This window comes from Schistocerca nitens, chromosome 12 (assembly GCF_023898315.1).
Source record: "Schistocerca nitens isolate TAMUIC-IGC-003100 chromosome 12, iqSchNite1.1, whole genome shotgun sequence".
Taxonomy (NCBI): domain Eukaryota; kingdom Metazoa; phylum Arthropoda; class Insecta; order Orthoptera; family Acrididae; genus Schistocerca; species Schistocerca nitens.
The window spans coordinates 141603542-141621239 of NC_064625.1; the positions used below are offsets into that span (position 1 = coordinate 141603542).

General features: G+C 37.0%; 1 protein-coding gene across 6 annotated transcripts in view; it reads right to left on the reverse strand.

Annotated features, from left to right (window-relative positions):
- Positions 1 to 10808: 10808 nt before the first annotated feature.
- Positions 10809 to 17698, reverse strand: part of LOC126215266 (1,5-anhydro-D-fructose reductase-like) — a 103849-nt gene continuing 96959 nt past the window's right edge. For all 6 annotated transcript variants that reach the window (XM_049941950.1, XM_049941945.1, XM_049941946.1 and 3 more), the window contains exon 8: positions 10809 to 11020. In XM_049941950.1, coding sequence (XP_049797907.1) covers positions 10978 to 11020 — 43 coding nt within the window. In that variant the 3' untranslated portion in view covers positions 10809 to 10977. The remainder of the gene's footprint in view (positions 11021 to 17698) is intronic.

A 17698-nucleotide genomic window follows, 5' to 3' on the forward strand; every position in this document is an offset into this window, starting at 1 on the left:
TCCAGTCTTCAGTGGTTGGTTTCTCCATAGCTCAAGCAGCTTTATTGACTGCAAAAGTGATGTCTGGACGAGTTACTGTTGAAAGGTACATGAGACAACCAATTGCTTCGCGGTAGGGTACAGATGACGAAACTTCTTCGTTTTGATTATTGTCCTCACGTCCAATAGGAGTTGAGATTGTATTGCATTCTGCCATTCGAAATCTTTGCAGAATTTCTTCTGTGTATTTCTCTTGACTTATCATTATTGCTCCATCTTCATATTGCTTTATTTTTATGCCAAGAAAATTGTCAAGACTGCCAGTTGTTATTTCGAATTCATGTTGTAAAACATCCATAAAAACAGCAATTTCTTTCTTGTTACTGCCGACAATCAGGCCATCATCAACGTAGATTGTCACATAAAGGCTATTTCCATTTTGTCTACGATAAAATAGGCATGGGTCTGCATCACTGTTTGAAAAACCAGCTTTCTTCATGAACTCAACAAAACGTTTGTTCCAGCAACGTGGCGCTTGCTTCAACCCATAAAGACCTTTTTTTAAGAAACATACTCGGCCTGTACCATCTTCGAAACCTTCTGGTTGTTCCATATATACTTCATCTTCAAGTATTCCATTCAAAAAAGCTGTCTTTACATCGAATTGTCCTAGCAGCATTTTCTTTGAAGCAGCTACAGCCAACAGAGTTCGCATGGTGTCATAACGTGCCACAGGGCTAAAGGCGTCGTCATAATCAATTCCTGCTTTCTGAATACAGCCTTTTGCAACCAATCTGGCTTTAAAGCGAGTACCTCCATTGACTGCGACCTTTCGCCGTAGAACCCAGCGGTTTTGCAATACTTTGGCATTCTTCGGACGGTCAACCAGCACCCAGGTATTGTTTTCCTTAAGTGATTGAAGTTCTTCACTAATAGCTTGCATCCATTCTTCCTTCTCTTTTGACTGCAATATTTCTGAAAAACAGTTTGGATCTTTGTATCCAAGTGCATCAACTTTTGTTGCCATACAAAATTCACCACTTTCCATCCTGGTTGGTTTTCTTCATTGTCTTTTATTCTTCTGTTTCTCTTCATTAGAAGATTCAGCAGCTTCTGCTTTTAGAAATTCTGTTAATTCTTTATTTTCTTCAGATTCACTCGACTCTTGACTTTCTCTAGAATCGAGAGTGCCAATTTTTTCTTGAGTTTGGCTTCCTCCAGAAGTGTACAGCCTAGGAGATTTACATTGGTCATCTTTAGATGAATTCGGATCACTAAATTCTTCCCGAGGGACTTCAAATTCAACATGATCACTATGTAAATCACAAACAATTTCTGGCTTAAATTTTACATCGTGACTCAACACCACTTTTCTTTTGGATGGAATCCAAACTCTGAACCCATCTTTGTCATTAACATATCCAACAAGTCGTCCAAACACTGCCTTATCATCAAACTTGGAACGGAATTGTTTGTTAATGTGAACATAGCAGCCTGTACCAAAAATTCTGAGATGATCAAGTCGTCCTACTGGTCGATTAAACCATAGTTCATAAGGGGTTTTATTTTCAACTGAAGATTTTCCAGTACGATTTATTAGGTAGACTGCTGTGTTACATGCCTCTGCCCACAACCCTTTAGGTAATTTACTCGGATTTAGCATTGACCGGGCAGCTTCAACAATGGTCCTATTTTCCCGTTCAGCCACACCATTTTGTTCAGGAGTGTAAGGAGGAGGAATCAGTAGCTCTATTCCCCTGTCTGCAAGCAGTTCACTGACATTCTTATTGTTAAATTCTTTGCCACCATCACATCTAAATTGTTTGACAACATGTCCATTAGTTCGTGCTTCATTTAAAAACTGCTTAAGCACAGTACACACTTCACTTTTGTGTCTTAAAAAGAAAATTCGACGAAATTTACTAAAATCGTCTTTGAAACATACATAATAATGCTTGCCTCCAAAAGATTTCGTGCTCATTGGTCCATTTACATCCGCGTGGATTAATTCACCAGTACTGGTAACGCGTATTGTTCGTGTTTTGAATGGCAGCCTATGCATCTTTCCAACCGCACAGCCGTCACAAAATTCACTCTTGGCATCTTCCACATTAATGTTCATTCCTTTTAAAATATTCTTCACATGTTGTTTATTCTGATGACCAAACCTTTCATGGTACACTTGCAATGTTTCGGATGAAGTCATCAAGCTCATACGATTCATTTTTGCATTTCTAACAACACGCATGTTCAACACATAAAGTCCATTTTTCACATAACCTGTCATAACAATATTGCCACTGACTTGTTTTCGAACACAGACATTATTATAACTAAAATTAGTACTGTAGCCTCTGCAGGCAATGGCTCTCACAGAGAACAGATTAGCACTTGCATCAGGGACGTATAAAACATTGTCCATTCTAGCATTGTACCATTTATTGTTTCGTCGGATTTGGATGTAAACTGTTCCTTGACCGTACGCACACATTTTCACATCTTGTTTTCCCAATGAAATTACTTGAGGAACATCAAATTCACTATACGAAACAAAATACTGTTTGTTGGGAGTAATATGATTTGTAGCGCCACTGTCGCAATACCATTTATTTGGGTCACTGTGATTACTGGTACACACACCCATAGCGTATGAAGTAAATGCAGCGTGTTCACTGTCTCGCTTCTTCTCTTTTCTTTTATTGCTGTCACGAGTGTTCTGTGGACACTCTGCTGCCCAGTGACCTAATTGTTTGCATTTATTACACGGAAACTTCTGTTTTAATTGTGACTTCGTCATCTTTACTTGCTGATTACTTGTTTGCAGTTTTCTTGTTTTAGAAACGACAAAAGCTGCACTTCCATTAACGTCTTGTTCACGCAGTTCAATAGTACAGAGTTTTTCAATCAATAAATTCAAGCTTTGCTTTTCTGTCGGTATCGTATCCCAGAGATCCTTAAAATTGTCGTAGTCTTTTCCCAGTGTAGACAAAATTCGACCATTTAAGATTCTTTCAGATAGCGTATTTTCTTCATGTTTTGATAATTCATCGTTCAGGTCCACAAATAACTTTTGCAGTTTGGCCACATGTGCACTAATATCTTCCGATTCATCACGTTTAACACGGAAAAATGTTTCAATCAACATATTCAAACGCTGAGTACTGCTACGTTCAAATCGGGCGCGTAATTTGTCCCAGATTTCTTTAGCATTCTTGCACGTTAAGACGAGTTCTGCAACTGGTTTACTTAGCGCACTTGCTATAAGACTTACTGCCTTTGCGTCGTCCTTGAGCCATTCCACATACGCTTCTTTTTGTTCACTTGTCGCATGTTGCGGCAACTCTACACGTTCACGTGTACCGTTAATAATATCTTCTAGTCCATATGAACGTAGCACCATAGAAATATGCCATTTCCATTTGGCCCAGTCGTCAGGTCCTTCAAGCTTATCAATGCTGGCCTTATAATCGCCGCTAGCAGTCATGTTTCTTTACAGACATACGCTCATTTCAAATATTATTTTAATTAAACTGTGTTGTTTGCCTTTACACGTGTACTGGGCCCATAACCTGATGAAAAATATTATTTAAAGGCAAGAAAACATTTTATTAGCTTTGTAATTACACCCTGGATACGAAAAAAAAAAACACATTTACTGCAAGAAAATACACAGAAGTTACACACAAGCCAAGAATAAAGATATTGATAGCAGAGTCATGGAGCAGCACATAAATATAGACGCCAAGGAATTTTTTCTTTTCTTTTAACATTTCTGATTCACTTATTGGATAATGTCTTTTATCACTACCTATTGTTCAATTAATGGAATATCGTTGAATTCTTCTAAATATTGTTGACTATATGGAACATTTGTTTTTCAACTCATATATTTTGTTCACTTGCTTTTATCACATTATCATCCATACTTTCCTTGTTTAACTTGTTCAGTTACATTGATAACTGGTTTTTACTTTTTCACAATCTGTTCTTGGTTGTTCCTTACATTTTTTAAACTCTTCTTTTAATTGTTCTTTCACTTTTCTATTTCGTTTAGATTTTTTAACAATTGCTGGGTCATATCCTGGAAACATTTATTTAGCATAAAAATACAATAATCATTTTTTATTTCTTGTCCATCTTTTATGTTCAACGTTTTTATGTTCAACTTTTATTTAACATTTCAAATTTTAAAAAAATTTTAAGCTTTTTTCCGTATTTACCATTATTAATTTTTCTTGTCACATCTATTGTTATAATCCAGATTCATCATTATTCCAACATTTGCTTCACATTTCTTTAAAAACGTCGGTGTTTAAGTTACCACCAACAAATTCATGATAAATACGATTTAAATTTGTGTCATCTTGCCTGAAAATAGTTAAAAAGTTTAGATTATCTAACCAATGTTTTGATATTATTGAATAAGTTTGAGCTAAGTAAACACAATCTATTCCTTTAATCTAGTACAATATTCTCTTACTACATTTTGATTTTCAGGAATGAAATCATCATAAACTAGAACTGAATTTCTTTGCGTTCATCTAATGGAATAATTTCATCATAATTTTCAAGTAGCAATTTTTAATTCATCTTATCTTCAATTTTTTCTCATCTTTTTATAAATTCTTGATATTTTGCCTCATTGAAACTTTTTGAACAAACTTACAAATGACTAATTTATTTTCAGTTTAACCATCCTGGAGCTAGAATATACTTATCATCCATTAATGTTGTTTTTACACAACCACTTGGTACTATCACTGATCATCGAACTGAGTGTGGCAAAAGTTCACCATGGTTTTTTTTTCACGAATTCTTATTTTTGGTTTCCAATCTGAAATTTATTTACATAATTTTTATTAATATTAATGAGTAGATTATTTCAGTTGATTGATAATTCATCTGTTCTGAAGAAAAGACTATATGTTCCATTGAAAGAAACTTATAAAAATGTTTCACTGGTTGGTTTATATTTAACTTTTTTAACTCCAAATATTACAACAAAAAATAGTAAATATACTAATGAAGAAACGACAGAAATTCCAGTTGGTCAACACAGCTCGAAAAATTAAGAAAACTTTATACAGTGGAAAAAAATATAACATACATACTGAGGAAGATAAAATTTTGAATAGAGTTGTTACTGAAAGTTAAATTATTTATAGATAAGAAGATTGTATTGTACAACTTTTACGAGTTAATAATCAAATTACTGAAGCTAATGTATAAAACAATTGCTAATAATGTTCCTAAAATTAGTTCATTTGAATTAAGAAATATTAATTTTGATCTAGCTAATGGAATGTTAGTTAAACACACTGATCATTTTCATAGAGAAACTAATATTATTTCTGCATTTAAACCAAATTCTGAATTTGGAGGACCAATCATTTATGAACCAAATTATCCTATACATGTAACCATTTTTGACACCATCAAAAATTTAATAACTACTATTACTGATGAGAATTTAATTGACTTCAATGGTGCTCATGTAACAGCAATTTTAGAATGAATTAATAATTTTTTCCTTAAAAATCATGAACCAAATCGAGCGTTATCAGTTTTAGTCATTTCCTGTAAATGAGAAGACTAAAAGTAGTTTAAACCTTCGTGACAAGGAAACAGAAATTAATATTAATATTAGTGATACATGTATTCATTCTAATTTTTCACAACTTTATATGACATTTGATGTTATTCATACAGATGAAACAGATTTTTCTGCATATGATTGTAAGTTGAATATTAAACTATTTTATAATCATGTGTTAAAAATGTTTGATGTTATTACAGTTAAAAAGAAGGAAACAATACTTTATCTAGAATAGAACATCCATTTATTCCTTCACCAAATCTTATTCCATTAACTTCATTTCTGTCCAATGACTTTACTACTGAGGGACATATTATTAACAATGATGAAATTAAAAACTAACAAAATGAATTGCTTCATCAATTAGAATTACTTGGTGGATTTTTAAGGAGTTTAAAGAAATAATTTTGTAAGGTGATCTAACAATAACTTTCACCTGGGGTTCAAGAAAATACCAAGAATATTCTGTTCTTCAATGGGCTATTAATAATGAGAATGGTACACCACCAAAAGAAGGCAAAATTGTTGTAAAAAGTATGGAAATTCGTGTTCCTATTAATAAATATGAACCAGAATATTCACCTGAACTGGAACAAGAAAGTCTTAAAAAACGCAGATGTTCCAATTTCTTTCCTTGAACTACAAACAATAAAGTTTGTTGCATTACAGGGAAAAGAAATTTTGAACCAGATACTACTAATTATTGTAATTTTGCCGAATCTTGTGTGCCTAAATTTATTTTTTTACCAAAATAATCGAAAAAATAGTCAGTTTTATGATTCTTCTTTATTGTATCATGTTAAATTACAAATACTTAAGTTAAAAAATTGAAGAATTGAAGTTTTTCCTCAAGAATGATGGATTCTTGATCCTCCAAATAATTTTTAAAAGCTTTCAATGCTTTTGAAGGTTTTAAAAGAATAATGCAATTAAATAACGATGTAAATGTAAATATTCAATTTTATTCAAAATTATCCTATCGATGTCATAAATATGAAAAGAAGAATGAATGTTTTAACTACCGAAAAAACAGCAATGAAATTATATGCACTTCTTATTGAAAATATACCTAATCATACAATAGCATATATAATTATGTATGCTAAAAAGGATTTAATTTATGATTCACAAAATACAATTTTAACTGAAAATTTTTAATTACGCAAATAAATAAAATTTTTTAACAAGTTATAAAAGTGTTATCTTCATTTTTCATTTCCTTTTGAAATGTTTTCAGAAGATTAGAGAAGACAAAAGCTGAAAAAATTACGGTTTTAATTTTTGGAAACCAGTTTTTTCTATATACATAAAACCAAAACCAAGTGCACATGAATGGTAGAGTTGAAATTCTTGTAAATCAATTTAACAGTTAAGTAATGATTGTTTGTAAGTGTTCACTAAATTATAAGAACTTAAAGTAAATAAATCTTACAATATTTAAAAAGCTGGAAGTTTAATAACTAAATATGGTGACAAACTTCTGTTTCTTTTAGTTTGTTATACTAAATATTTTCAGATTCTATGATAAATTAGAGAAAATTGTTAGATTAAATTTTGTTTATTGGGGTGAAAAACAAAACAAAGATTGTTTGGTTCTGTTACTGAATTTGAATAAATTTTAAAATTTGTATTTTTTTTTAATTTTTAAATTGAATGATAATTTTGTTTGCGGATATAGACAAATTTTTAAATGGGGGAAACAGCAAAACTAAGATCTTGGCTTCATATCGAGAAATTTTTAAAAAATTTTCTCTTTGGTCCAGAAATCCCATACATATACTACTGACCATGGTGTCATCAGCATATCTTACTAGATGTGGCTTTGAGGGTTGTGTCATGTCATTGATGTAACAAAATTAAAAAAAGAAAAGGACCAACAATTGACTCCTGCGGCAACCCCTAAATTACTGTACCCGTAGAAGACCGGAACTCTATGAACATATTACCTACAGCGGTACAGCACGTGTCACAGATGACTAGGGTGAACAATGGCTGTGGAGATGTGTACGGGTGAACAGATGTTCCACTGTTGGGATGCCTCCTCAACAGCTGATAGCAAACATTGGTGTAAATCAACCTCTACAGCAGGCGCTTGGTTCATGCATTCTAACTGCTGTTCATCAGTGACAAAAGCTGGAATTTGCATGCCAATACTGCAGCTGGATGTCCATTGAGTGGTGACAGGCGGCCTTTCCAGATGAATCACGTTTCATGCTGCACCAGACAACCAGACATTGGCGTGCGTGGCATGTAAACGTCTGAAAGCAAACACCTTGCAACCAGGAGGTAGCATTATGGTCTGGGGATTGTTTTCTGGCATTCTGTGGATGACGAAGTCATTCCGGAAGGCGCAACGGATCGACACAAATACGCATCTATTCTTGGGGAACATGTCCACCATTACGTGAAGGTTATATTTTCTTGGCATGAAGGCATCTACCGACAAGATAATGCAACATTTCACACAGCCCGCAGTGTACACGTGTGGTTCAGAGAGCAGCAGGGTGAGCTTATCATACTCTTGGCCGTCAAACTCTCTGGATTTAAAGCTAGTTGAGAATCGGTGGGACCATCTCAATCTGGCTGCTTGTGCCACGGAGTCTCATCCGAGAAACCTAACGCAGTTGGCCACTGCACTTGATTAAGTATGGCTCCACATCCCATTTGGCACCTTCCAGAACCTCACTGTCCCTCTTCTTGCATATCTAGTATTGCAAAAGATGGTTATTCAGGCTTTTGATGGGTGCTCACATTAATGTAACTGGACAGTGTGCATACTTACAGGTCTAGTATGAGAAGGATGTGACACGTAGTTGTACATGACCTTATAGTAGGGAACATCTCGGCTTCTGCCTGAAGTAATTTGAGAAAACCTGGGAAACCAAAATCAGGATGAAATCAAAAGAGTTTTATAATCAATAACTGTTTATAGAAGTCGTTGATTTTCAGCTGTTTTGCCATACAACTGTCTCCCTTGTACAAATTTAGATAAAATACACAGTAGAAATATTAATATTAATTAAGGTGCTGAACAGTTCATATAACAACAACAGGTATGTTGATTCAAGTATTGCAATAGTAGTTGAATAATTATTGCTAAACTAATATATCATAAACACAGAGTTCACTATTTTGTCATATGTTGTTTAGATATTTTCTCACTATGTCATAGACGGTGACTACTCCAAGAGGTTGCTACTGGAAAGAGGGACATGTACACGTTTCTGAAACAGATTCTTCAGTAATTCTTCATGGTGAATCCTTAATAGGGAGCAAGTAAATGGGAGGCAGTGCACATCAGCAACTGTTTCATTTCCTCCTCACAATAAGCTGCCTCATTAAGACTGAGGAGGTACAGCTGGTCTGGTAATTTCCCATGAGATAACCCCAACTTTATTAAAATGGGGCTGCTACTTCTCCTGTAGTTTGTTCTGTGGAACTGACGTCACAATGGGATCTTGAACTTCTGCGTAGTGCCTGCTCTTTAATTACCTTGATGAAATCTAGTCTTCTTGCCAAAGGATATTGATGCTGGATATGATGATGTAAAATTCTGTATGAAGTAATTTTATACTTAAAAGTATCCCTGTTGTTAATACTTCCATTGTAAGTTTGTCCACTTTTTCATTGTTTCTGACTTCTCTGTGTGCTTTTACCCAAGTCATCTCTATGACTGTTTTACTTTTCTGTTACACCGAATACAGTGTTCTATTCTATTGATAGTACAATTACACAAAAATGAACTCCAGTTTCTTGTTGACATAGAATTTAAGAGAGACATTGAATCATTGACCATCAAAACTACATTTGGGACTATGTGCATAGCATAATTTAGTTTTTCAATTATAGTGAATGCTTCTGGAGAAAAAATTGAGGTGTTTTCTGCTAACTGATATTTTCTATCATCTCTTAACCGTGGGTACTGAAAGACGCATCCTAAGTAGTCATTTAAAGTTTGCTTAGATCTAGTATAGTTGAAGAAATAACCTGGCCATTTATTGAGCATCTCCCCATACATTTTTGAGTAAGTATTGACATGATTTTTTTATGGACTAACAATAAGACGCATAGGTAATTTGTACATTATAACGGAACATAATGCTTCTTGATGACAATAATTTTCATTTTTAAATAATTCCATAACTTGTGATTATGGTATAAGGTTTGGGTGATTTTTCTTCTACAGTTACCTTTGGCCACAATAGAGAAGGGGCTTGTACATGTGATTGCTGGATGCTCACAAATGGACAGTCGCTTTAAGGTCAGTTGCTTGTGAATCTACATAAAAAATATATTTTTACTTTTTCCTCTTAAATCAAAGTTTAAAGTATTTTGAAAAATTGGTAGTTAAAAGAATCTGGCTTCAAAAAAACATTTCAAGTGCGAAAGCAGTGGAAACATAGATATGGCCACACACAGGGATCTTCAAGCTGGTTTTTAAGCAACCCCCCCCCCCCCCCCCCTGCTCTACTGAAAATTGGGAGTTCACAGAAGCAACTGCATTGCAAATGCAGTACGCCACTAGCTATGGAGACCCTTTTTTTGCGTATGTGAAGCTGACTTAAAGACGACATTTGAAGTGTGAAAGTAGCGGAAACACGGGTACGGTCACACAGTCGGGGATCTTCAAGTTGGTTTCCAAGCAACTCCCCAGTGTCCAAAAAGAGTGGCACCACAGCTATAGCCCTTATCACATAGGACAGCACATCCACGCATAGAGGTGAAGGGGTAAGAAAGCACGGAGGGATGAGAACTGCGCATGTAGCTGCAGAGAATGGGCAAAGTAAGTCGATTTTGCCAAGCTGCACTGCTGAGGACAACAGTTAGACTCATTTGCCTACAGTACATCGTATTATACGTTTCAGATCAATGATGGGAATAGTAAATATTAAAATCAGTTCTGATCAATCATCATGAGAGAAATATTAATTCACATCTTGATGACATTGCATCCACTGCTCCACAGATTTACTCTGCATGATGTTGGGAGGTGAGAACAGCTGACACAGCTTTGTGAAGATGTGAAGTACAATTTTTCTCAAAATGACAATTGTCTAATGACAAGATCACTGAAACTGCTTGCAATAATTATCATTTATTGCTCTAAGCTCTACAACCATGTTATCTGAATAACAACTTACATCACACAGTCAAACATGAAAATATATGTAGGTATATGAGCTGAGAAGGGATATAGTGGGAAATATTCAGTCTTCTCAAATAAGAACAGCAATTTACTAAAAACATACTTTTGTATTATTTCATTAGAGAATATATAATCACAAAAATTTTGTTATAAATGTCTGCAGAAAAGGCAGCAATCACATATGCTGCCAAGAATTTCATCAGACGTCCCTGATAAAGCTTCCAATACATTGTCTAGTGCTGCAAATACTGAAATATCAGTATCTCTCGTGGAATGGATACTCTGGATGTTTTGTTCTTCTGGAATAGGGAAAAAGAAAGATGAAAAAGCAATTAATAATACATACACCAACTAAATGAAGCTATGAGGCATATTATAAAATTAAAGGCCATTTGCTAATAGTAAAATTTAATCTTTTACATCCATAAAAGACACACTTCTTAAAATATTCCGGGCTATTATGCTGTTGTTTGATATATTTCTTGTTAGCTTTCAACAAGAAATTCATCTGACCACAACATAACAGTTGTAATACTTTAATAAGGGTGATATTTGTTAATATATAACAGCATTCAGCTGAAAACAATGATGCAATGCCATGTATTAATTATTTACAGAGCCACACAAGTCAGTATTTTGAAACAGTGGAAGAATGGAAAAACAGTTAGAAGCTGAGCTCAGGAAAAGTCAGTTTATGTTCCACATATAGAAAGGAACACACAAAGAAATACTGGTCCTGATGTATTCTAGAACATAAGTACAAGAAAGGGAAAACCGTGGTTATAGCATCTGTAGATTTAGAGGAAGCCCGACATACTGTTAACTGGAATACATTCTTTGAAATTCTGAAGGTAGTAGGGGTAAAATACAGAGAGTGAAATATTGTTAGAACTTGTACAGAAACCAGATGGCAGTTATAGGAGTTGAGGGGCATGAAACAGAAGCCGTGGCTGAGAAGGAAGTGAGACAGAGTTGTAGCCCATCTCCGATGTTATTGATTCTGTACATTGAGCAAGCAGTAAACAAAACCAAAGAAAAATTGTGGAGTAGAAGTTAAAGTTCAGGGAGAAGAAATAAAAAATCTGAGGTTTGTCAATGACACTGTTATGCTGTCAGGGACAGCAAAGGACTTGGAAGAGCAGTTGAATGGAATGGACAATGTCTTGAAACGAAGATACAAGATGAACATCAACAGAAGTAAAATAGGGGTAATGGAATGTTGTTGAATAAAATCAGGTGATATTGAGGGACTCAGATTACGAAAAGAGATGAGTTTTGCTATTTCAACAGCAAAATAACTGATGATGGCAGAAGTACAGAGAATACAAAATGTAGAGTGGCACGAAGAAGACAAGTGTTTCTGAAGAAGCGACATCTGTTAACACTGGAAATTAATTTAGTTGTTACTAAGTCTTTTCTGAAAGCATAGCCTTATATGCAAGTGTAACATAGATGATAAACAGTTCAGACAACAGCATGGATGATAAACAGTTCAAACAAGAGGAAGCTTTTGAATTGTGGTGCTACAGAAGAATGGTGAAAATTAGAGGGATGAGATGGTGGTGGTGGTGGTTTTCAGTCCAAAGTCTGGTTTCAAGCAGCACCCCACACTACTTTATATTGTGCAAGCATCTTCATCTCTGAATAACTACTGCAACATACATCTGCTTACTGTATTCGCCTCTCGGTCTCCCTGTACGATTTTTAACCCCTCACACTTTCCTCCAATACAAAATAGATGATCCCTTGGCATCTCAGAATGTGCCATATAAACCAACCCCTTCTATTAGTCAAATTGTCCCATAAATTTCTTATCTCTCCAGTTCTATTCAGTATCTCATTAGTTACGCTATCTACTCATCTAATCTTCTACATTCCTCTGTAACACCACGTTTCAAAAACTTCCATTCCATTCTTGTGTAATTTGTGTATTGTCCATGTTTCACTTCCACATATGACTACACTCCATACTAATACCTTCAGAGGAATGGGGGAAAAAGGAATTCATGGTACACTTTACCAAAAGAAGTGATTGGCTGACAGACTACATCCTGAGGAATCAAGGAATCACCAGTTTTGTAATGGAGGGAGTTTTAGGGGGTAAAAATTGTAGAGGGAGACGTAGGGATGAATACGGAATCAGGTTCAAGTACATGTAAGTGGCAGTAGATATGCAGAGGCATACACGCGGCATACTAGCACGGAGACCTGCATCAGACCAGTCTTTGGTCTGAAGACCACAATAACAACAGTCCTTTGGCTGCAAGTGAAAGCAAAAAAGAATGCCTTTGAAAACTGTTGATTCAACCAGATGTGAAGGGTGCACTGTAATTCAATGTTTATGTGCAAAAGGATCTCGAGACATTCAGATTCGTCAAGAATAGCGACTGGTTTATGGGCTTACAGTAATGAGTCACAGGGAACTTGAAAAACCAACAAAAGGTTGGACATAATTTCCAGCCTAAATACCTTGGTGTCACACTAGATTGGTCTCTCACATATAAAAAATACTTGGCAAAAACAAGCCAAAAACAAAAGACCGAAAACAATGTTGCAAAGAAACTAGCCGGTACAACACGGGGTGCCGACGCATCGACTCTACGTACTACCGTACTTATGCCGGTGTACCCAGTTGCTGAATACCGCGTTCCAGTGTGACAACATAGTGCCCACACAAGGTAGCTGTACATACACCTGAATGAGTCAGTGAGGATTATTACAGACACATTAAAATCCCCTTCAATCCCCTGGCTGCACCCAATCAGTAACATCCCACCACCTCAATTGCGACACCAAGAAGCAATCGATCGAGAATGGAGGAAACTACACCACACCAGCTACCCACAAGACCTCTCAATTCATAGTCTTAAACAATCCTCCCCCAGACTCCTTAAAATCTTGCAGTCCACTGTGGCATAATGAAAGGAACAGTAAGAGATTTGACATTAAAGAATTTGTTGTTATTGTGGTCTTCAGTCCTGAGACTGGTTTGATGCAGCTCTCCATGCTACTCTATCCTGTGCAAGCTTCTTCATCTCCCAGTACCTACTGCAACCTACATCCTTCTGAATCTGCTTAGTGTATTCATCTCTTGGTCTCCCTCTACGATTTTTACCCTCAACTCTGCCCTCCAATACTAAATTGGTGATCCCTTGATGCCTCAGAATATGCCCTACCAACCAATCCCTTCTTCTAGTCAAGTTGTGCGACAAATTTCTCTTCTCTCCAGTTCTGTGCAATACCTCTTCATTAGTTATGTGATCTACCCATCTAATCTTCAGCATTCTTCTGTAGCACCACATTTCGAAAGCTTCTATTCTTTTCTTGTTTAAACTATTTATCGTCCATGTTTCACTTCCATACATGGCTACACTCCATACAAATACTTTCAGAAACGACTTCCTCACACTTAAATCTATACTCTATGTTAACAAATTTCTCTGCTTCAGAAACGCTTCCCTTGCCATTGCCAGTCTACATTTTATATCCTCTCTACTTCGACCATCATCAGTTATTTTACTCCCTAAATAGCAAAACTCCTTTACTACTTTAAGTGTCTCATTTCCTAATCTAATTCCCTCAGCATCACCCGACTTAATTTGACTACATTCCATTATCCTCGTTTTGCTTTTGTTGATGGTCATCTTATATCCTCCTTTCAAGACACTGTCCATTCCGTTCAACTGCTCATCCAAGTCCTTTGCTGTCTCTGACAGAATTACAATGTCATCGGCGAACCTCAAAGTTTTTACTTCTCCATGAATTTTAATACCTACTCCGAATTTTTCTTTTGTTTCCTTTACTGCTTGCTCAATATACAGATTGAATAACATCGGGGAGAGGCTACAACCCTGTCTCACTCCTTTCCCAACCACTGCTTCCCTTTCATGCCCCTCGACTCTTATAACAGCCATCTGGTTTCTGTACAAATTGTAAATAGCCTTTCGCTCCCTGTATTTTACCCCTGTCACCTTCAGAATTTGAAAGAGAGTATTCCAGTTAACATTGTCAAAAGCTTTCTCTAAGTCTACAAATGCTAGAAACGTAGGTTTGCGTGGTGCAAATGTGGAATGCTGCAACAATAGCACACCAAGGTGTCCAAGATCCAACTGACAGCCTACCAGGATTTCATCTGCAGAGAAGTGAGTGGAAAATGCTGAATAGAATAAGAACTGGCCACACCAGATGCAATGCTATGGTGCACAAGTGGGGACTCCGAGATCCTCGAGCCTGTGACTGTGAGGCCTAAGAACAAACTATGCAACATATGTTAGAGACTGTCCTCAGAGGAAGAGTCCTGGACCATATAATAAATTTGTTAATGCTACTCCCTGTACTGTTAGTTGGCTTCAATCATTAGATATTGAAATATAATTAAATCAAACAATGGAAAATCCAGATGGAATGTAACAATACAAGAGAAGGAAAGTTGCTACTCACCATATAGCGGAGATGCTGAGCCGCGATAGGCACAACAAAAAGATTCACACAATTATAGCTTTCGGCCATTAAGGCCTCAGCAGTACACCACACACACACACACACACACACATACACACACACACACACACACACACACACACACACACACACACATGCAAGTGCAACTTGCACACACACCTGCAGTCTCAGAGAGCTGGCAGTGTAGTTTCAGCTCTCTGTGACTGCAGACGTGTGTGCAAGTTGCGTTTGCGTGAGTGTGTGTATGTGTGTGCGTGTGTGTATGTGTGCCTACTGCTGACAAAGGCCTTAATGGCCGAAAGTTATGACTGTGTGAATCTTTTTATTGTGCCTATCACGGCTCAGCATCTCTGCTATATTGAAATATGATTAAATGTATCTGGCTTTTTAAACTTGCAATTATGTCAGTAATATTAAGTTAGTAATTTTCACAATTTAAAAATGTGTATAAAATTTGTGCCAAAACGTAAAACTAGACTATATGTAAATACTTAACTAGATATACATGTATAATTAAATTTTATGTACTTGTCACTGTTTGCTGTTGTTGCCATACGATAAATAAATAAAGACTTGGAAAGTGGTAGCTTAACTCTGCATGATAAACAACCTAGTGTCAGGCATAGTATCCAGACTGACAAATCGTGCAACTCGTGGAGGAGTGGGCCAAAAATAAAAGATCTGATCAACAGATGGCCATCGGAGCTGTGGCTTACGAATTTTCTCACGACAGATGCTCCATTATTTGCACAATTATCACGAAACTCAGATGTAGTGAGTTGTAGGCAACACGGGTACTGAAAATGGTTACCGAGTGACACACTGTCACAATGCAAATGGAATACAGGGCTGTGGAGTAATTCTGGAACACAGAGATCCTCATACTGTCTGAAGGTATGTGGTTGATCACACACCTGACCTGCTAACTGCCCTCTGCATTATGTTGACGTGTGGCACCACTGCCATAACAATACAGGGCTATTACAAATGATTGAAGCGATTTCATAAATTCACTGGGGCTCTATTCATTGACATATGGTCACGACACACTACAGATACGTAGAAAAACTCATAAAGTTTTGTTCGGCTGAAGCCGCACTTCAGGTTTCTGCCGCCAGAGTGCTCGAGAGTGCAGTGAGACAAAATGGCGACAGGAGCCGAGAAAGCATATGTCGTGCTTGAAATGCACTCACATCAGTCAGTCGTAACAGTGCAACAACACTTCAAGACGAAGTTCAACAAAGATCCACCAACTGCTAACTCCATTCGGCGATGGTATGCGCAGTTTAAAGCTTCTGGATGCCTCTGTAAGGGGAAATCAACGGGTCGGCCTGTAGTGAGCGAAGAAACGGTTGAACGCGTGCGGGCAAGTTTCACGCGTAGCCCGCGGAAGTCGACGAAAAAGCAAGCAGGGAGCTAAATGTACCACAGCCGACGGTTTGGAAAATCTTACAGAAAAGGCTAAAGCAGAAGCCTTAAGGTTTACAATTGCTACAAGCCCTGACACCCGATGACAAAGTCAAACGCTTTGAATTTTCGGCGCGGTTGCAACAGCTCATGGAAGAGGATGCGTTCAGTGTGAAACTTGTTTTCAGTGATGAAGCAACATTTTTTCTTATTGGTGAAGTGAACAGACACAATGTGCGAATCTGGGCGGTAGAGAATCCTCACGCATTCGTGCAGCAAATTCGCAATTCACCAAAAGTTAACGTGTTTTGTGCAATCTCACAGTTTAAAGTTTACGGCCCCTTTTTCTTCTGCGAAAAAAACGTTACAGGACACGTGTATCTGGACATGCTGGAAAATTGGCTCATGCCACAACTGGAGACCGACAGCGCCGACTTCATCTTTCAACAGGATGGTGCTCCACCGCACTTCCATCACGATGTTCGGCATTTCTTAAACAGGAGATTGGAAAACCGATGGATCGGTCGTGGTGGAGATCATGATCAGCAATTCATGTCATGGCGTCCACGCTCTCCCGACTTAACCCCATGCGATTTCTTTCTGTGGGGTTAAGTGAAAGATTCAGTGTTTAAAGCTCCTCTACCAAGAAACGTGCCAGAACTGCGAGCTCGCATCAACGATGCTTTCGAACTCATTGATGGGGACATGCTGTGCCGAGTGTGGGAGAAACTTGATTATCGGCTTGATGTCTGCCGAATCACATATCGAACATTTGTGAATGCCTAAAAAAACTTTTCGAGTTTTTGTATGTGTGTGCACAGCATTGTGAAAATATCTCAAATAATAAAGTTATTGTAGAGCTGTGAAATCGCTTCAATCATTTGTAATAACCCTGTAAGTCGATACAGCATTTCATCAATCGCCTCTGCGCGATACCTTGCCAGACAGGAAAATAACTCGACACAGGGATGCTACAAAGGGGTATGCTCGACACTTTACCAGCAGGTGAGAGTACTGCGATAGAGTGCAGATTGGAGGGGACCTTTGTGTCAGGTCAGACAGCCTCTACCAGGCAGCTGTCTGCCACACTCGTCTAGTCCTGAGGTTCA